The sequence below is a fragment of the Geotrypetes seraphini genome, chromosome 3, assembly GCF_902459505.1.
Source record: "Geotrypetes seraphini chromosome 3, aGeoSer1.1, whole genome shotgun sequence".
Classification (NCBI taxonomy): domain Eukaryota; kingdom Metazoa; phylum Chordata; class Amphibia; order Gymnophiona; family Dermophiidae; genus Geotrypetes; species Geotrypetes seraphini.
In genome coordinates this window covers 202429924-202452246 of record NC_047086.1, presented here as the reverse complement: position 1 = coordinate 202452246, position 22323 = coordinate 202429924, and the positions used below count along the sequence as shown (strand labels likewise).

Below are 22323 nucleotides of genomic sequence, written 5' to 3'. Positions count from 1 at the left end.
AGTGGTCCTGCCGGGGGGGGGATGGATCGGACGTCGGGGAGTCGGCCGGGCAAGAGGGCTTGGGCTCCCTCTTGCTCCGATCGTGGATGCGGGTGCGGGTGGGAGCGCGTGCGAGCGGTCGTTCGGGGTGGGGGTGCGAGCGGTCCTGCTGGGGGGGTGAATCGGGCGTCGGGCGGGGTGGGAACTGTTTAAAAACTTTTGTATACCGCGCTCAGGCATATAACGCGCGAGGGGTATGCGCGGTACGTAAAAACCACGTATAACGCGCGCGTTATATCCGCGAAAATACGGTACATCTCTGCTTTTGTTCTGCTTTCCACAGTCCCACTTATCACTATTGATTATGTTTATTCATCTGTGTTTTTCACTAGTGCAATATTTGATTATGTACTCACCTTGTGTCTGTGGGATGAAGGGTGCCAGCAGCTTTGCTCGTTTTTTTTCATAGCCCTTCTGTGTGATGTCACCTACAAGCAAACAGAAGTACACAGATGAGTCAGCATGTAAACTCCATCTACTTTGCAAGAGCTGCAAGAAGTCTGTCAACAGTCCCCAGTGATACTCCTGATAGTTGGCTCCTCCTCTGGATTTACTGTCCAGTTAACACATCACTTCCTCTTCTGCTCTGCTTGTTTAAAATCAACGAGCTGCAATCAGAAAGCAGCATAACAGATAATTGGCACACCCATTCCACCTAGTATATGCCCAATACCAACTCCTTCTCCTCTTTATTGTACGTTTAAAAATGAATAAAAAATTAAAAATAAATAAATAAATAAAGTCAAAAATGACAGCCCCATCTACTTCTCAGCACTGTTCTGGAATGCTATACACCCTTCAGTTATATTGCAACATAACTGCTTTCTTGAGTTGGTACAGTTGATGTTCCTTTTATTGTATAACAACTACACTAATTACTTAAAACCAGAACAACAGAAGCAGTTTTTTTAATAAGGGGAAGCTGGCTCATAAAATAGTTTTATAAATTACATTGCATTACAAAACTTTTTATATTCCACCACAGTCCTTATGAGTTCCAGGCGGACTACAATAAAGCAGATGACCGGAAACAAACCCGGTTAAGCAGGCAATATTTAAAAAAATCATAAAAACAATCAGTTAAAAAATTTATTGAATAAAACTGTTTTAATAGCTTTCTAAAAACTAAATAATTAGTTTCTAACAGTGAGGGGAAGTTTATTCCAAATAGTCGGAGTTTAATAACGAAAAGAAGCACTAAGTTGACGTAATAGCTGGTCTTTTTGATTCATGCTCAAAAACAGGTATAGCTACATGATATTTTTAAATGGCAGGCTCTTACAGCTATCTACCAAATTTAAACCCTATTGTTAAAATACAAAATTCTGGGATCTGATTTCCCCTTAAATTTTCAGTTACTTTCTTGGACATGTGCAGACCACAATGGAACTACTATGCCAACAAAATACAAGTGAATATTCTTCAGTATAAAATGTTATTGTGTATACAGGTACCAACATTTCAAAATGACTGGAGGTGGCAAACAAATAACCCCTCCCTAAACACAAAGTTGAACTCAATATCAGGGTTGCTAGGCACCCAGAGAGTTGGCTCCTAAGATACAATAAATTTTCATGCAACAGGACTTCAACTCTGGCTTGGCAGATGGGGTTGCTATAAAGGCATGTTCACAGCCTGGGAGTTGGGCTGGGTTTGGTGGAGACTGTGGCCATCACATTGTATAGAGCTTGTGTATAAGGCTTGTGGTCAGTCGTCAGGCCTCGAAACGTCATAGGCTAGATGTCCTGTGGCCCAGGAATGTAGTAGCTATTATGATTCAAACAAAATTATGTGTGTATGAAAGTTTCTAGCACCAGATCTCAGTTTGGGTCCAAATGAGTTGGAGATTTCTGTCAGGTAAAATAAGAAAATCCCAAAAGATTTTTTAAAAAGTCTTGTTATGTGAACACAAAGTTCCTCACTATAAGACTAGGCAACTCTGCCTTACATGTTAACCACAAGAGAGAATCACCAAAGAACCACAGAAAAAAACCAAGAAAGGTATCACATTTTCTTCTGTTAAGAGTCCCTCTGAGCTATGTGGCTGTGCACCATTTCTTGAGCTAGGACACAGTGACCATCCCCACCTCACTCTTACTGTCAACCCTGCTGCTGCTGCTGCTGCTGCTGCTGCTGCTGCTTCTCTAGACAGCAGCAGAACAACCTACTCACCATGGGATCAGATTCTCCATTTGTATGACTGCTAACTGTGCCCCAGAACAGAAGTACCAGAGAAGGTGCGTCTGTCAGCCGCATGAATTGAGAGTTCGAAAGAAGACAGACTATGGGTGTAAGGGAGAAGGCAGGTTCTGGACGGGAGGGAGGGGAAGAAAGAAGAGTTATTGAGAGTTAGAGGAATAAGGAAATGGAATAGGAAAGCTGGGATGAGGGAAAGAGATCAAAGCTGAAGGTAGACAGCAAAAAAAAAAAAAAAAAAAAAGGGGGAGGGGGAATTAAAGACTGGCTAGTAAGAAAGAATTACCATATTTTTCGCTCCATAAGACGCACTTTTTCCATCCCCAAAAAGCAGGAGCAAATACACCTCCGCCCCCCAGCGTTCTGCTGCTGTTTGTCACCCCTCCCCCGGCATTCTGCTGCTGCTCATCACCCTCTTACCCACTCGCCGCTGCAGGAAAGAAAGAGAAGGGCTGGCGGCATGCAATTGGGCCCACAAGTCTTCCTCTCACGTCAGAATTGACATCGGGAGAAGGCTTGTAGGCCCAATTGAATGCTGCAGGCCCTTCCCTTCGTGGAGTTGCAGCAGCAGTGAGCAGGGAGGAGGAATCGGCGTGGCAGGAAGGAAAGCAGGCAGGCTTCGCTGTGGAAGGGAGGCAGACTTCGGTTTGGGAGGAAGGAAGGCAAGGAGGCAGGCTTCGCTGTGGGAGGAAGGATAAAGGCTGGAAGGCAGTGAGGGGGAGGGGGCACGAACTCGGGACATAGGAAGGAAGGAAGGAGGGAGGGAATAGAAAGAGCCAATTGCTGGGCTGAAGGAAGAAAGAAAAGAACTATCTAGTGCAACCAGAAATCATCAGCCAACAAAGGTAGGATTTCAATTTAGTGATCAAAATCTGTCTGCTGCAGTATATTTGTCTATTTTTCTAGGGGGCTGGGTTCAGAAGCACAATTTGGTTCACAATATTTTTTCTTGGTTTTTTCTCCTCTAAATCTAGGGTGCGTCTTACGGTCTTATGGAGTGAAAAATACGGTAACTCTGGACAGAGGTAGAAAAAAATTAAGAAAACTGAAAGGAAAAGGAGAGAAAAATGACAAATGCACAGGAAATCCTTGCAAGAGTTAAGAGAAAATGTGAAAACAAACCAGAGACTGAGAACTAAAATAGCCAGACAATGAAGGTAAAAATGAGAATTTTAAGTTTTAGTTTAAGATAAAAAACAGTGTGGTAACTACAAGCATTCTTCAAAAAGTTTCAGCACTTTCAAATTTTAACGGGAAATAGTTGGGGTGAGAGAAGTGGTAAGAGGGCATCAAAACAAAGGAGAAAGTCCAACTTTGTCTGCAGAAAAAACCAAGCAGGAGAAACAAACAAAACTGCAGGCAAAAATTTATTGCATCAAAATTAAAATGCAAATAAAAACCCTTTTACCAATCAAGGGACCCGACACGGTCCGTGTTTCGGACAAACTTTCGTCAGGGGTCCATGGTGAAAAAGGTTGGGACATACCATAAAAAAATGAAAATAAGTAACAAAGTGCCTGTATATTGTGTTCGCCGAGGATTGCTGCAAAAAGGGCATAACACAAAATGTCGTGTGACTAGTCAGGCAAGCCAACTCACCTTGCAGGTAATAATGTAATTTTCTTTTCAGATATTTAATAAATAGTGTTTTAAAAAATAAAAGTGCGGAAACTGAGGCAAACCTGAAAATCCTCTACGGGGGGGGAAGGGTACAGTACATTATTTTGAGAAAGTGGAACCAGCTATGAAATTTATTGATGGATTGTCTGCAATACCTAATGGATATACGGTACATCTTGACCATCAATTTTCTTGTCAGTGCCCCACTCTGTGTCTATTTATTTTTCTTCAATGGACAGCTGAAAATCTATACATTCCTGGTTTCCTACAATCATGGGACACTGGATTTATTTGTTGGTAAGATTGAATGTTTTTGCAGATGATCTAAGGAGATTAAGCTTGTTAAGTGGAATGGATAGCTTCTCAGGCCTATCAAAGTGATAGACTATGTTGACTTCTTCATGTACTTTGATAAATAAACTCTACAAATGTCCTATATTTTCCATATGTGGGGACCCAGGGATCTTAGAAAGTAGCACTCATTGGTGCTTCACATTTTTGGGGGTATGAGGAGAGGGTAGTGGAGGGAAGGGAAGAATAGTTCAGTTGTGGATTATAGCTCAATATATACAAATCTGAATCATATGTATTATGTTTCTATCTAAGACCTAATCTAATCTAATCCTTAGGTTTGTATATCGCATCATCTTACATTTTTGAGAAAAGCCAGGTTTTCAGATGTTTGCGAAAAACTTGGAGAGAGCTCAAGTTCCGAAGAGGGGAGGTAAGGTTGTTCCAGAGCTCAGTGATTTTGAAGTGGAGGGAGGTCCCTAGCTTTCCTGTGTGGGAAATGCCTTTTAGCAAAGGGGTTGGTTGCCGAGACATACCCTGGGTCACATAAGATGATATACTGCTCACTGAAATTTTGCCTCCTTATATATATTGATGACACTTAACATCGTAGAATGTGAGAGGAATCACTTCACTTTAAAAAGGCAAAAAATAATGTAACTGCTGAATTGCAAGCATACACCTGCTTTTTTGCAAGAAACACTTAACTTTACAGGAACTTGCTAAATTGCACAGATAGTAGGTAGGCACCTACTTTGAAGCCCCTGCTCAGGGTAAGAAAGCAGGAGTGCTTATCTTGTTCAATGGCTTTCTCCCCTCCCAGCAGCTCTCCTTACTTGCCAGCGCAGCAATTCAGGAAGGCAGCCTCAGGTCCTTTGTTGGGTCATGCCACCTCTGAGGAAAGAGGAAGTTGCATCATCAGAGGCGGCCGCGACTCAGCAAAAGCCCCAAGGCTGCCTTCCTGAATCACTGCGCTGGTAAGAAGGGAGGCTGCAGAGGAGGTAGAAAGCCACTGTCTGAGGCGCCCCATGATTTCTCCAGCCCAGCTTGAAAATAACTCGAGCTTGCCAGCCCTGCGCACACCGGCAGAAATTTCCTGCGGACCGGTGGTTGAAGAACAGTGGTCTAGAAGGTGCCATGAGAAGATGGCGGCCTGAGAAATCTGTGCGAGAAGCTTTGAAACTTGCAGTCCCTGGCACCCTAGAAATAGAAAAGACAGTTCTGCCCACAGAAAGATGTGAAGTGCCGTTATGACACTAAAGTCTCCCCCAATTCATAATCTATTTGTAATACATTCAGGAATCAATTCAATAGTGCTACCAGACACACACAGAGCTTTAGTGCTACCAGATACACACAGCACTGGACAGAGGCACAAAGAATAAGAAAACCTCTAAACCTCCATAGACTCACCCTTCAGGGATCTCGAGAGAGACAAGAAGATACCCGTATGAAACACAGGGTACTCTCATGCCACTGACATCACTGTGCAGCAATTTGCCTTCTGTCAACCCATAACGGCAAAAAACTGAGATTGGACAGCTGAGCACAAGGCGTAACAGTACAGTCCCGATTAAAGTAGTTAAGTCTTTTCAAATAGAGAGAGTGGGGAAACACACACACAAGGTATATCACCACAACAGTGGCAAAAAGCTGTTGAAACACTCCCGACACATAGAACCCTAAAAACAGGGAAGCCACAGGAAACAGTGACCTAATTCAGCTGCAAAATAAACCCCGTGAACGCTGCGGTGCTCCCACTAGTGCCGGAGACCCAACTGTCATGGCATAAAATATTTAAAATGAACACTGGAAAGAAATAAATGAACGCTGCTTCGTTCTCCTCAACTTAGGAAAATAAGCGTGCACCTCTTGCAATCAGTCAGGAACCGGCTATGTGAAGAGCACACCCAGAACCGTCCAAATATTCACCTCCACCCGGCCACGGGAACTGCCAAGCAGAGTCCGCCTCGGGTAGAAATCCCACTACCGCTGTGGCACTGCTGCCAGAGTATGAAACAAGCATGTGCCTACAACACGCGGGAAGGCACCAGTTACGTAAACGGAGCTCTATCCATACACCTGAAGCCCTTTACTGAATAAACTTCATACAAATATAAATTTGTCAGTCGCTAAACCATTTCCACAACTCTACAAAAGATAGCTTTTGATAAAAAAACATATTCCTACTGTAAATTCACACCAAACCCACAGCTCCACCACAACCAAAAACCAGAAAAGAAGTTCAAATAAAACATATACTCACAACTTTGTTGATAGTGCCGGCAGATGCCAGTTGCTCAGCACTATGAGGGCAAAAATGTTTAATAGTCACTGTGGTCTTTTTTTGTTGTTGTTTTTTTAACAGTGAAGGGAAAGAAGAAAAATCGAGACCCAGTCAGACTCTCTATCATTGGAGGGAGGTGAGGCAGGGACCTGGGGGGGGCCCAGGTGTAACCCATAAAGCCGGCACCATTCAGCCGGACACCCCTGTCTCACTGAAGAGAAACCTCAACAGGAGAAAATAATTGACTGGTCACAGCCAGAATCCAGGAGCTAGTTGAGTAGCAACCATCACCTGCTGGGAGATGGAGCACACTAAAGATACAGGAGGCATGCCAGCCAATAGAATCACCTGTTAATCAGTTTCTCTATCTCCACCTGCTGGTAGGTGTGTGCTATTCCATTGGTGTCTGGATTCATCTGCTGCTGTTGCTAAGGTAACTTTTCTGTTTAATGAGTTATATTCTGTTGTATAGTATTTTGATTTATTTTTTTTTTTCATAATTCCCTAGAGTATACTGTCTCCATAACAAAAGTACAGGGAAGGCAGCTGGTGGACAGTGAAGGGGTCCTTCTCTGCTGTATTCAAAAGTGGTGCTCATACAGGGGAATCAATAATAATAATAATTTTATTTCTTATATACCGCCCAACCAGAAATTCCGGGTGGTTCACAACAAGAGAACTGAGGCATATCAGTGAAGATGCAAGATACAGTAGAAATCAGTAGAATACAATGCTATATCTATAATAATAATCCTCTAAGTGCGCATGCGCACTTAGGAGGATATGGGTACCTGACATGTGCTGTGTCCGTCCGTGGCCGTATTAGGCTGCTTGAGGCGCATGCGTCAGTTTGGTGCATCGGGCGACATGGAGCGGCACTGGCGGCGGCTGGCGGGAGGAGGGCTCATGGTCCTGCCGCCGCTGCCGCTCTTGTTCAAAGCAGCATGCACGTCGCCGACTCCCCCTTCCCACACCAACCACTGCTGCTCCTGTTCAAAGCGGCCTCTTGAGGTTCGCGGCCGGCTGTAGTGAACCTCGCAGGCCGCTCTCCACATGGTAGCACGTTCCCTCTGACACGATCGTGTCAGAAGGAACATGCTACTGAGGAGGACAGCGGCCTGTGAAGTTCGCTACAGCCGGCCGCGAACCTCAGCAGGCCGCTTTGAACAGGAGCGGCAGCGGCGGCAGGAACCATGGATGGAGGGAGGGGAAGAGGAAAAAGTGTCATGGAGCAGGCAGGAAAGGGGGCTGTTTTGGTGGGAAGGTTGTGCTGAGTGCAGACAGCAATCATGGGGGGGGAACAGAAAGGGGCCACGGAGCAGGAAGGCATTGCAGAACAGGGGGAGAGGGAAAGGGGGCTGCTTTGGGGGGAGGGGTGTGCTGGGGGCAGACAGCAATCAGGTGGGGGAGGAACAGAAGGGGGCCACGGAGCAGGTAGGCATTGCAGAACAGGGGGAGAAGGAGAGGGGGCTACTTTGGCAAGCAGGGGGGCCAGGGAGACAGACAGACAGAAAGAAAGACAGACAGACAGCGTCCAAGGAGAGAGAGACAAATAAATAAAACAAACAAACATACAGACATCTACTCTGGGCGGCGGGAGGAAGGCAATGCGGAGTGCTGCTGGCAGTGGCTGCTGGGAGGGCTTCGAGCCGCAGAAGACTGTCCCCAAAGCCCCTGCGGAGAGTCGGACCAACCTCTCCATCCTCACCGACGCCGAAGAAGTTGCAGTCAGGGCCTCCCCCCATGCCCAATACACCCAGGCCCCGCTCCCTCTCGCGCTCTGAGCACTCACAATTGGCTGTAGGGTGTTGTGCCGGTGCTGCAGGTACAGAGGGCTGCTTTTGTTGGAGAGGTGTGCTGAGGGGCAGACAGCTTTGCTCAGGGGGTGGGGAAGACATAAGGGGGCCATGAAAAGACAGTCAGGGAGCAGGAAAGAGGGCTACTTTGGGGGGAGAGGTGTGCTGGGGAGCAGACAACTTTGCTCTGCGGGGGAAGACAGAAGGGGGCCATGGAGAGACAGTCACGGAGAGAGAAAGGGAGCTTCTTTGGGGGAAGGGGTATGCTGGGGGCAGACAGCTTTGCTCTGGGGAGGGGGGGAATGACACAAGGACACAGACACGAAGAATGACACACAGGGGGCCAGAGAGACAGATAGAAAGGAAGACAGACAGCCAGCGTCTAAGAAGAGACAGCCAGTGTCCAAGGAGAGAGAAACAAATAAACATAGATAGACAGACAGACAGCGGCCAAGGGGAGAGAGAGAAAGAAAGAAAGACAGACACACACATCTATTCTAGCACCTGTTAATGTAACGGGCTTAAAGACTAATAATACAATAAAATACAACATGATACAATGTAGAGTGATGCAAAGCAAAGTCATCACATAAATTTACCAAACAGATAGGTTTTCAGTGATTCTCTAAACTCATAGTAAGATTGGGAGTGGGCAATCGGCGAACACATCCAAAAGTTCATTCTACCCGCTTGAGAGTTTTGTCAAAAAAAAACAAACTTTTAAAATGGCAGGCTTACAGAGTAGAGTACATGAGCATGCCCGAGTTTCTTGTGTTCTTGCTTGATGTAAATAGATTTAATTGGGAGGATAAGTATGATGGTAGTAATCCAAGAGTACTTTATAACAAATGCAGCTGAATTTAAAAATGACTCTAGCTTCAAAAGGGAGCCAATGGAGTAGCATGTAAAAAGGGCTTACATGGTCAAACTTTTTCAGTCCAAAGATCAAATGTACAGCAGCATTTTGAACCAGGTGAAGTCTTTGCAGTGTTTTCTTGGTTGACCCTAGATATGTGATATTATAAGGTAGATAGGATGGTGGATTGAACTAGTATTCTAAAGGACACCATGTCAAAATATTTTTTTATAGTTCTTCATTTCCATAAAATAGCGAAGCAATTTTTTGTCAGTTGGTCTGTGTGTTTCTGGAACATTAGGTGTCTGTCTATAGTTATTCCCAGGATTTTGATATAACTTGCTATTTCAAATTTTTGGCCATTAAGTTGAATGGAAGTTTCTCTGAGTTTATCATTAGGACTAGCTAAGAACATAAGAACATAAGCAGTGCCTCCGCCGGGTCAGACCATAGGTCCATCCTGCCCAGCAGTCCGCTCCCGCGGGGGCCCAAACAGGTCATGACCTGTCTGAATCACCAGAAGGGGCCCCCTTGCCACCTTGGTTTCCCATTGAGTCCTATCTTCCCATCGAAGTCCTAACCCTCCGGTCTTGCACATGCACGACCTGGTTGGGTTTCTATACTTATTAGCTTTCTCTACCTGTGTTACATCCCAGCACCTCTCTCAGTATCCCACGATCCCTTTATCCCTCAGGAATCCGTCCAATCCCTGTTTGAATCCTTGTACTGTACTCTGCCTGATCACTTCCTCCGGTAGCGCATTCCAAGTGTCCATGACCCTTTGGGTGAAAAAAAACTTCCTTGCATTTGTTTTGAACCTATCTCCCTTCAGTTTCTCCGAATGCCCCCTCATACCTGTTGTCCCCTTCAGCCTGAAGAATCTGTCCCTATCCACCCTCTCTATGCCCCTCATGATCTTGAAGGTCTCTATCATATCTCCCCTGAGCCTCCTTTTTTCTAGAGAGAAGAGCTCCAGCCTATCCAACCTCTAGGCGTATGGGCAGTGTTCCAGCCCTCTTACCAGTTTCATTGCTCTCCTTTGGACTCTCTCAAGTACCGCCATGTCCTTCTTGAGGTACGGCGACCAATATTGAACGCAGTATTCCAGATGTGGATGCACCATCGCCCGATACAATGGCATGATGACTTCCCGCGTCCTGGTTGTTATGCCCCTCTTTATGATGCCCAGCATCCTGTTGGCTTTTTTCGAGGCTGTTGCGCACTGTGCAGATGGCTTCAGTGATGCATCCATCAGCACACCCAAGTCTCTCTCAAGACTGCTGTCTCCCAACAATGCCCCCCCCCAATTTGTAGTTGAACAACGGGTTCTTTTTCCCTATATGCATGACCTTGCATTTTTCCACGTTAAAGCGCATTTGCCATTTGTTTGCCCAGTCTTCCAGCTTGTCCAGGTTCCTTTGCAGGTCCTCACACTCCTCCCTGGACCTAACTCTGCCGCACAGTTTGGTATCGTCTGCAAATTTTATAACCTCGCACTTTGCCTCCTTTTCCAGGTCATTGATAAATATGTTGAAGATTAACGGCCCCAACACCAATCCCTGTGGCACACCGCTCGTGACTCCCCGCCAGTCTGAATATTGTCCCTTTACTCCGACCCTCTGCAGTCTACCCGACAACCAGTGCTTGATCCATCTGTGCACATCCCCTCCCACCCCGTGGTTCCACAGCTTCCTAAGCAGCCTTTCATGTGGCACCTTGTCGAAAGCATTTTGAAAATCGAGGTAAATGATGTCTATGGGTTCCCCATTGTCCACCCGACTGCTTATTCCCTCAAAGAAGTACAGAAGGTTCGTTAAGCATGACCTTCCCTTACAGAATCCGTGCTGGCTTGTTCTCAGTAGGCCATTCCTCTCGATGTGCTCGCAAATACCGTCCTTGATCATAGCTTCCACCATCTTCCCTATAATTGAAGTCAGGCTCACCGGCCTGTAGTTCCCGGGGTCACCCCTCGATCCCTTCTTGAAGATAGGTGTGACATTTGCCAATTTCCAGTCCTCTGGTACCTCTCCATTTTTCAAGGATAGGTTGCAAACATGCTGGATTGTGCCCGCTATTTCTTGTCTTAGTTCCTTCAGAACCCTTGGGTGGATCCCGTCTGGGCCCAGCGATTTGCCGCATTTTAACCTGTCTATCCGTTTGAGGACATCCTCCTTACTTACCTCTATGTGTTCCAATTTTTCAGCCTGTTCCCCACTCATGAGCTCCTCTGAGTCCAGTATATTAGATGGGTCTTCTCTCGTGAAAACCAACGAGAAGAAAGTGTTCAACCTCTCAGCTACCTCTTTATCCTCCTTAATCACTCCCTTCCTATCCTTAGTGTTCTCAGTTTTGACTGCAACATCCATTGTTCTATTTTTCCCCATGATATTTGAGATTAGGTTATTTAGCTCTGTTGAGAATGACTGGAATGGTATTAGTATAGTGATATCATCAGCGTATATGTAGAATGTCACATTTAGACTTTGTAGTAAATTAGCCAAAGGACCAAGTATATGTTGAACAGTGTTGGCGAAAGTGGAGAGCCTTGTGGGACTCCGCAGGAGTTTGTCCATAGAGAAGAGTATTTACCTGCACTGTATGTTTGATAAGATCTGTTTTTCAGGAAACTCTGTGTACTAAACATCCATAGCTGAGTAAAATTCAAAGTAGCTATAAAATATATAAACTACAGGTGAACAAATAGGAAAAGGATGCAGAGGATGGCTCAAGGAATTCTTTCCAACCTCTGCAAGAGTGTGTGCATGCCTACATCTCTGGGTATATCTTAATATTTTTGCTCATGAGGGAACACTGCTCTGGGGAACAGCATAGTTACAAATTCAGTACTGTTTCACTTTTATATAGATGTGGTGACCTATTTAGAGGGAAGTGGTGTTGTGCTTAGCCTGAGTCATCGTCCCAAGTGTTAGATTATCACTTACAGACCCATATGAGATCATTTATTTGCATTGGAAAAACCATAGACTAAACATATAAGCAGGGTTGGTGGCTCAGTGACGCTGGCAAATAGAACTCGTCTCCAATGCTGATACACCTGATAATGTTTTTAACTGGATTTATATTTTCCTAGTTACTGTTCACATACAATACAGAGGATGGACACCGGATTCAGTAGACTTCAATTCAGAGAAATACAGAAGATGCCCATCTAGTCTGCCTACCACCGCTGCCAAAGATCAACAGCAAGTCCTGGCTGATAAGTTTTAAACTTCATACATCATTGTGTTTGATAAGATTTTACACAAAAGTGGCACCTACAATACCAACTACTATATAAAAATCTAATTTATTTAAATGCATATAAGATTTCCCTCACTAAAGTGACTTCAGGGATTCTATAATACAGTGGCTCCCAAACCTGACTCAGCTAATCAGGGACATTCCAACAGTATAGGGTGTGTCAATTTTAGGGGTAGATTTTTATTTTTTCAAACTTTACAAACTACTAGTGACCAAATTATGAAGTTTTGCATTCTGAATCTAAAGCTACAGTATCTTCAGAAACTGCTTAACATGAGTCTTACCTACATCAAATCACAATTGAAATAAATAACATTTATTTGAAAGTACAAATAGTCTGAACTACATCTGAAGCCACAATTGTCTTTAAAATGTCATTTATGCAGTTAATTTAATGTTATTTAATAAAATAAAGCAAAGAGGCCATATCTTGCTTGCTTCTGTTTCAGCCCATGAGCTCTCTGCTGACCATCTGACCCATAATATAATTTTCCCTCTTCTCCTGATTGTACACATGACCAGCAGCCACGGTTGTCATTTTTATACATTTCTATGGACTGGGTGTGTGATGGACAGCCTGGAACCACCATGGGCTTGCTCAGAAATGCCTTGACCTCTGTTGTTATGGCACAGGTAAGAAGAAGCTCCAACTCCGGAGCTCCAGTCAAGTATCAAGTGAATGTAGTTTCCTCTGTGCTGATGGATGGTGGTTTTCCTGGGTCTCACCTTGCTGTCTCCAAGCTGTCTTCTCATCTCCTTCACCTCTGATTTTCAATATCTTCTCTAGTGCATCTCTTCTCTCCTGTTCCTCTGCATTGTACAACATACCGTGTTTTCCCGAAAATAAGACACTGTCATATTAATTTTGTGACTAAAAAAGGCACTAGGTCTTATTTAAGGGAAGGATTTATTTTTTTCCATGTACAGTGATTATCTCTACATTCCTTTCCTCCACCCCAATTCTTCCTATTTCCTTTCTCTCCCCAACATGTGCCGCATCTTTCCTCCCCTCTTACCTATCCCCCTTCTGCAGTATCTTTCTATCCCTCCCATCCCCTTGTGCAGCAGAACCCTTGCAACTTCTATCCCTTCCTCCTTCCCATCCCTTATGCAGCAGAACCCTTGCAGCTTATATCTCTGCCTTCCTCCCATATCCCCCGTGGAGCATTTTTTAATCCCTCCCAACCCCCCTCTCCCTGCTGACCCTTCCATCTGAACCCCAACCGCAAGACCGAAATACAGTACCTTATAACAAAGCGCATTGTCGGCAGCACAGGCCCCATCGCAGCTTTCTCACTCCCAGGTGTTCCTTTGCCGTGTTGCTGATGACATCATCAGCAACGCGGCAGAGGAACGCCTGTGCATGAGAAAGCCACGATGGGGCCTGTGCTGCCGACAATGCGTTTTGTTATAAGGTACTGTATTTCGGTCTCGCAGTCGGGGTTTGGATGGGTGGGAGAGATGGAAGGGTCACGGGGGGATGACATCATCAGCAACGCGGCAGAGGAACGCCTGTGCATGAGAAAGCCATGATGGGGCCTGTGCTGCCGACAATGCGTTTTGTTATAAGGTACTGTATTTCGGTCTCGCAGTCGGGGTTTGGATGGGTGGGAGAGATGGAAGGGTCATGGGGGGAGGGCTGCTGCCGCCGGACTAGGGCTTATTTTCGGGGGTAGGGCTTATATTAAGACCTATCCTGAAAATCATGCTAGGGCTTATTTTTGGGGAAACACAGTAGTTGCAGGACTCGCCGTAACCATATCAAATTGGCCTCACTTTAGGCATGAATATCTTCCTTACCTCTTCACACTGTTATTTCAAAACTTGCAGCTGGAAGAGAAGATGCCTGGGACTTTATGTCCAATTGCTATTTATTTTTATATTGAACCAATTTACCATGTAAACCTCAACATAGAACTCCACAATCATTCTTAAGTTTTTCAGATTCTTTCCTTTCAGATTATGCTTAGAAATCCATATTCTCAAGAACCTTAGAGCTCTTAGCCAATTGCTATGCTACAGATTCTATTTCCAATAGAGCCAGTTCCTTTGGCAAGACATCAGTTTGGATGGTACAGTATATACTCAAATATAAGTCAATCCGAATATAAGTCAAGAGCCCTCTTTTCCCCAAAAGGAGGAAAAATGGTTGACTCGAATATAAGTCGGGCGGCTTAATATTCAAGTGTCAGGCTCTGCACCCAGCACACCTTCCCTCCCTCCCCTGTCAGACTCTGCACCCAGCACCCTTCCTTCCCTCTCTCCCTTGTCAGGCTCTGCACCCAGCATCCTTCTTTCCCTCCCTCCCTTCCATGTCAGGCACTGCACCCAGGCCTCTTCCTCCCTTCCCTTCCTGACTCTGCATCCAGCACCCTTCCTTCCCTCTGCACCCTTCCTTCCTCCCAGGCTCTGCACCCTGCCGCCCTCCCTGTCCTAGCCTCATACCTCTACTATCGATCGCCGGTGGAGGTGCAGCGGGCAGGAGCGAACTTTCCAAGTTCCTGCCCCGCTGTTAACTGGCTGCTGTGAGTGTCCTCAGTCACTGAGAAGCACGAGCAGGCATGCGATTTGACGCTGCTCAGTGCTGAGCAGCTTCCTTAATGGCTCCTGCGAATTTCACGGGAACCATTAAGGAAGCTGCTCAGCACTGAGCAGCAGCGCCAAATCGCGTGCCTGCTCATGCTTCTCAGCAGCCAAAGACACTAACGACAGCCAGTTAACAGCGGGCAGGAATAGAGAATGACACGGGGGAAAAATCTGTCCCCGTCACCGGCCCACCATCCTCTGCACCGCCCCGTCACCGCCGTTCCCTTCACCGCCATCCCTTTCACCGCCCCGTCACCGCCACTGCCATCCCATTCACCGCCCCGTCACCGTCCCCGTCCCCGCTGCATCCATATAAGCCTTAGTACTGTAATATTTAGCTTATTCCTTTCTTATAAATCAAAGTTCCTACTGCTGAACTAGAGAAAGAGATGTTCAGCTGGCAGGGCTTTGTTTATAAATTTTTATCAACACAACTAATATACTATTTTATCCTAAAGCAAAAAATAAATAAATAAATATAATTTTTTTTTCTACCTTTGTTGTCTGGTTTCTGCTTTCCACATCTTCTCATTGAATTCCTTCCATCCACTGTGTGTCTTCTCTCTGCGTCTTCCATTTGCTGTTACTGTGCCTCTCCCTTAACCCCCCCACCCCCAATTGGTCTAGCACCCATCTTCTTCCCTCCGCTCCCGCATAGTCTGGCATCTGTCTTCTTCCCACTCTGTCTTCCACATTTCCCTTGGGGGTCTGTTCCTCTCCACCCTCCTTCAATGTCTGTTCTATTCCTTTCCACCACCACCCTTCCCTCCCTCCTTTACCATCTGTTCCTTTCTACTACCCTTCAGCTCCTCTCACATGGCCTATCTACCTTCCTTCCTCTTATTTTCATGGCACGTTACAATGTAATTTGTGCAAGCCACTGGAGCCTGCAAGCTCGGTCCCTGTCCCATCCCCACAAACCATCTCGCTTCTGTGCTCCTATTTTCTCCATTTCTAATATCTCCCCTATGTATCTGTCATTGCCCCCCCTGTGTCCATATACCATCCCCATGGCATGTCCCCTTTATGTCTCTGTCCCTATGCCCCATGCACATAATTTCCCCTCTTTCTGTTACCTTCCTGTGTCCAGATTTCCCCTATCTTCCTCTTCCATACCAGTGTGTCTCTTCTTTTCAACCCCATCTAGCTTTTTTCCCTCTTTCTTCCCCCCCCCCCCTGCTTCTAGCATCTGGCTCACCTGCCAGTCCTTCCCTTTCTTTCCTGCTGTGGGTTTTTCTTTCCGACTTCATCCCCTTGGCCCAGAATCCTTTTCCCTTTCACTCCCTCCTTCCAATTTGAGCCGGGAACACTAGCGATCGCACGGTCCCCGCAGCCACTACCTGCCTGCCCAATCGATCCTAGTGTTTAGCCAGCTCTCTCCCTTCTCCTCACCTTAGTTTATAGGTTTTCTTTTTCGGCGACCTGCACGCGCGGCTGCTCAGTGTTCAATCTTCTGCTCTGCTGCAACTTCCTGTTTCCGGTTTCCACGGGCGGTGAATGGCCTTGTCCCCGTCGCCGCAGCGACTGCTAGTTTTCTTCCCCGTTTTCGGCAGGTGACCCGCGGCTAAAATGCGGTGGCCGAGGGTAAACCGCCACCGTGTCATTCTCTAGGCAGGAACTTGAAAAGTTCGCTTCTGCCTGCTGCACCTCCACCGACGATCGGTAGTAGAGGTATGAGGCTAAGACAGGGAGGGCAGCACGGTACAGAGCCTGGCAGAGGCCTGCAATAATTTTGGAAGGAGGTGTATTGGCTCAAATATAAACCAGGACCCCCATTTTTGGGCCATTTTTCTTGCCCAAGAATCCCGGTTTATATTCAAGTATATACAGTAGTTACAATTCTATAGCCATAGCTTTGATTTGTGCTGAAGTCTTCGATCACCTCATCGCTGAGTAAAAGGAAGATCAGGACCAATAGAAATCTTAGTAATACCAGGATTTATTTCCAGTTCAGTAACAGAATACAGTATTTTTTCCAATGGAACCTGCCCATTTGTTGTTGCTTAATGTCTTGCCATCTAAAGCAGTCACCAAGTGCTTGTACGGTAGTTTGCCTGTGTGCAGGTTACAGATAATGCATACCAGCTTCCTTTGAGCTAATACCGGAAGTGACATCGTAAAAGAAATCTACTGTAGAGGTGTTTAATTTTCAATAAAGTTAGGAAAATGTTTAAAAAGAAGCAAAAAGGATCAGTTGCAAAAATTAGGACTGTATTATTTAAAAATACCATCGTGAAAGCCCAGACCAGATGCATTCCACGTATCAGCAAATGTGGAAAGGAGAGGAAACGAGAGCCGGTGTGGTTAAAAGGTGAAGTGAAAGAGGCTATTAGAGCCAAAAAACATCCTTTAAAGCAGGGGTGCCCAACGCGTCGATCGCGATCGACCAGTAGCTCAGGAAGGCAACGCGAGTCGATCGCGGAGCCTATCCCGGGCTCTGTGATAGACTCGTGTTGCCGTCCTGATCTACGGGCCGATCAGCCTTCCTCTCCAGTTTTCTTTCTCCCTAGGGCCTTTTAGCTGAGCGATCCGCCCAGCTGTCATCTGCCGCTGCTGAACAAAAAACCAGGTCCTGCCTTCGCGGAAACAGAAAGTAGGCAGGACCCGGCAGGAAGAAGAACAAATGCTTGTCTCCCGCATTAGCCCGTAGCGAACGCTTGCTTCAGGGCTCTCAACATGTGCGCGCCGGCTTCCCTTCTCCCCTCCCCCCCCGGACATAACTTCCGGTTTCGGAGGGAAGAGAAGAGAAGCCGGCACGCACATGTTGAGAGCCCTGAAGCAAGCGTTCGCTACGGGCTAATGCGGGAGACAAGCATTTGTTCTTCTTCCTGCCGGGTCCTGCCTACTTTCTGTTTCCGCGAAGGCAGGACCCGGCAGCATTTCCCCTAATAGGTCGATCGCGATCTTGGGCTGATCAGCCTTCCTCTTCCCGATGGCAGAATTGACGTCAGGGAGAGGAATGCTGGTTGGCCGAAGCAGGGAGAGCTTGGGGCCTGTTATTGGTGGCGTTTGGGTCCTGGTCCCCGATGGCAATGGCAGTGGCAGTGGCTTGGGGGAGGGCAGGGAGAAAGAAAGAAAAAGGGCAGGCAGGGAGACAGAAGGAAAGAAGAGAAACAGAAAAAAATGAAAGGGAGGCAGAGAGAAATAATGGGCAGGGAAGAGGAAGGAAAAGTTGGGGGGAAGAAATGAGGTCTGGAGGAGAAGAAGCATACAGGCTAAAAGAAGGGAAGAAAGATTGTATGCACAGTCAGAAGAAGAAAGTGCAACCAGAGACTCATGAAATCACCAGACAAGGTAGGGAAAATGATTTTATTTTAAATTTTGTGATCAAAATGTGTCTGAATTTATATCTGCTGTCTATATTTTACACTATGGTCCCCTTTTACTAAACCACAATAGAGGTTTTTAGCGCAGGTAGCCTAGGAGTGTCGAGAGCAGCGCTGGGCATTCAGCGCAGCTCCCTGCACTAAAAACTGCTAACGTGGTTTAGTAAAAAGGGAGGGGGTGGGTATTTGTCTACTTTTGTATGGTTGTTACTGAGGTGACAGTGCATAGAGTCATCTGCTTTGACCTCTTTGAAAACCCTGGAATAGGAATGATGATTAACATTTTCTATGCGTACAGTGTGCGTTGTGTTTTTTTAAAATTTTATTGTTGGTAGATCATTGTGACTTGGTCATTTAAAAAGTAGCTCGCAAGCCCAAAAAGTGTGGGCACCCCTGCTTTAAAGAATGAAAAAGGATCCGGATGAAGAAAATAAGAACACACAAACACTGGCAAGTTAGATGCAAAGCATTGATAAAGACAGCTAAGAAAGAATATGAAGAGAAACTTGCAAAAGAGGCAAAAACTCATAACAATTTTTTTAGGTACATCAGAAGCAGAAAACCTGTAAGGGAATCTGTGGGACCGTTGGATGATCAAGGAGCAAAAGGGGCACTCAAGGAGGAAAAGACCATAGCGGAGAGACTGAATGAATTATTTGCTTCGGTCTTTACAGAAGAATATGTAAGAGATTTACCTGAACCGGAAATGGTTTTTCAAGGATGGTGATCCGGAAGAACTGAAAGAAATCTTGGTGAATCTGGAAGATGTACTAAGCCAAATTGCCAAGTTTAAAAGTGATAAATCGCCTGGACCAGATGGTATACATCCCAGGATACTAAAAGAACTCAAACATGAAATTGCTGACCTGCTGTTAGTGATCTGTAACCTGTCGATAAAATCGTCTGTAGTACCTGAAAATTGGAGGGTGGCCAATGTTACACCGATTTTTAAAAAGGGCTCCAAGGGAGATCCGGGAAATTACAGACCAGTAAGCCTCACTTCAGTGCCGAGACAATTATAAATAATAAAATTGTGGAACACATAGACAAACATGATTTAATGAGACAGAGTCAGCATGGGTTCAGCCAAGGGAGATCTTGCCTCACCAATTTGCTTGACTTCTTTGAAGGTGTGAATACACATGTGGATAAAGGTGAATCGGTTGATATAAGGATCCTTTTACTAAGCTGCGATAGCAGTTTTAGCACGGGCTGAATTGCTCCACGTGCTAGGCCCTAACGCCAGCACTGAGCTGGCGTTAGTTCTGGCTGCGTAGCGCGGGTTTAGCGAGCGCTAAAATTCTGCATGCGCTAAAAACACTATCGCAGCTTAGTAAAAGGAGCCTATAGTGCATCTAGATTTTCAGAAAGCTTTTGCTAAAGTTCCTCATGAGAGGCTCCTGAGAAAATTAAAGAGTCATGGGATAGGTGGCAAAGTTCAGTAGTGGATTAGGAATTGGTTATCGCAGTAGTGTTATGCAAATCTCGCTCATGAATATTAAAGATTTCTTGAACACCCAACTGGCTGGGGGTCCCACAGGATAGGTTTGAGAACCACTGATCTACACACATAACAAAATATCAACACACAACATCAAGCAAATACAATTATTACCTGAAGTATACCATGATTATGTAGTAATAATTTGACAGTTAATGTATGCAGAACAGAAAAACGTTTCATACATAATTTTTTTTAAGGTCTGAGTCTGAGAACAGCAAGCCTTAGCATTATATTAACAGACTCTTAAGTGAACTGAAAGCACCTCATTACAGTGTGTGCATTCAGAGAAATTCTCCTGTAAATTAACAGGTCATTTTACACCTTCAACAAATACTTTGTTGATGTACTTTGACCAGTTTCACTATTCAAAAATATACAGCTTGGTCATCAAGACTAGAAGGAGCAAAATACAATACTAGTGAAGTACCTAATCCAAGCAGCTGAGTCTGATTTGCAAGGGGGACAGGGGTATACTATAGAAAAGAGAAAATTGCTAAAGATAGGTTCAAAAGATGAAAGACTGTATTGAGAGGGAGGATATCAGCACATTAAGACAAACAGTTTTTAGGGAGCTTTGCCCCCCTATAGGCACAGACTAGGACAACTGTCTTAGTCAATCAAGTTCTAAATAGCTGCAGCAGGCCTTGGAGGATGACAGAACATAAAAATGTATTTATATACTGCGTACCTTAGAAGTTCTATGCAGTTTACAAAAGAAAATTGAAACAAATGACCATTATAAAAAAGAAGAGATTTAGGTTTTTACCTTGATAATACCTTTTTCAGTAGATATAGGAATGGTATGCTGAACCTTAGGCTTCTCTGTCCATTCTCACGAGCATACTGCAGAAAGATGTCGATCAGAGTTTTTGAAACCTCCTCCTTCTCCCAGAAGTTTGCTGCCCCCTTCAGTTCATTTCAAAGCATGCAAGAGCTCTAGAGTAAAAGAGAAGTAGGGACACGGGGAACTCCCTGAAACCAAGGTTCTGATATGCTCATATAGTGTTATAACAGCCAATAATGAAACTGTAATGAATAAACACACATTACCATTGAACAGTAAAACATCAAATAAAAGCAACAGTTTGAATATTAGTGGAGCTCAATTATTTCTTCAGATTCTATATACAAACTTATTCTGACCCCACAGTCCAACTGGCAGAGAAGTCTTAGTTATGGAGAAGACCATGATGCATAAGGCAGAAACAGGCCCATCAGATGTACCTAAGCAGTCCTTGAAGTCCTGGGTGGGAAAGATAAGCCTGCTTTCATCCACACTATAGAATTTAGTGAAAGTGTGTAGGAAGACCATGTCGCAGATCTACATATCTCCTCCAGAGTGATCGACCTCGATTCCACCCAAAAGGAGGCTACTCCTCTGCTCAAATGTGCTTCAATGACATAGGCGGTGGTTTGCTGCAGACAATGTAGATAGAAAAGATCGCTGTCTGAATCCACCGGGAAATGGTGGCCTTGGAGGCTGGTCTGCCTTGGATTGACTCTTTAGTTAGGACAAACAGATGGTCAAATAGACGAAACTCAGTCACTTCCAGGTAACGCAAGAGAACTCTGCAGACATCCAACAGCTTTAAAGCCTTTCTTAGAACTCATAGTTTGAAAGGCTGGTAGCATGACTTCCTGGTTGATGTGAAATGCTGAAACAACCTTTGGCAAAAAGATACTTTACGCAAGGTCACTCCAATTTCCGTGATTCTCTGAAACGGTTCCCTGCATGACAAAGCTTGCAATTTTGAAACTCTTCTGGTCAACTAGGAACACCGCTTTGATCATAAAATCCATGAGAGAAACTTCCTTCAAAGGCTCATGCAGGGCCCTCTGAAGACCCTCTAATACGATGTTGAGAATCCAGGAAGGGAAGGATCTCAGATTAGCGGCCTGAGCCTCTGGACTCCTTTGAAGAATATAACGTCTGATGAGCAGCCAGGGAGACTAGCTTCTCTCAGCCTCTAAGAAAGCCAAGTCTGCCATCTGCACCTTAACAGATGCCACTGCTAATTCCTTGTCCGGGCCCTCTTGAAGGAAGGCCAGTACTGACAATACTGGGGCTTTTTTGGGCTCCAGATTCTCCTTATTGTGCCAGTGCTGAAAAGTATCCCATGTCTTGGCATATTCTGAAAGAGTGGATGGTTTCTTGGCCTCAGTTGGGTGGTAATGTCTCAATATCCTTTCTTGGCTAATGCCACGTGCCCATGAGCCATGCCATAAGACCAAAGCAACCCAGATCTTCAAGAGCAATCGGCCCCCTATGTGAGCAAATCCAGATCCACCTATAGACAGACATTCATCCACTTGTGGGCATACTAGATCCACATACCAAGAACGCATGGGTCAATTTGGAGCCATGAGGATCACCTTCCCTGGGTGAGATGCTATGTGATGGATCACCCGGCCTTCTCAAGGGCCATAGAGGAAACACACGTGTTTGTTGCCATCAGATCAAACTTTGGATGCTCCCAACATCCAACAATGTCTTAGAATGCCCAAAGGGCCAACAACCACTCTCCCGGGTCAAATGTCTGTCTGCTTGCACACTGTCCACC

The 22323-nt window shown here is 45.4% G+C and overlaps 1 protein-coding gene across 2 annotated transcripts in view; it reads right to left on the bottom strand.

Moving 5' to 3' along the window:
• DIP2B (disco interacting protein 2 homolog B) overlaps window positions 1-22323 on the bottom strand; it is a 443690-nt gene that overhangs the window by 292888 nt on the left and 128479 nt on the right. For both annotated transcript variants that reach the window (XM_033936084.1, XM_033936083.1), the window contains exon 2: window positions 396-467. In XM_033936084.1, coding sequence (XP_033791975.1) covers window positions 396-467 — 72 coding nt within the window. The remainder of the gene's footprint in view (window positions 1-395; window positions 468-22323) is intronic.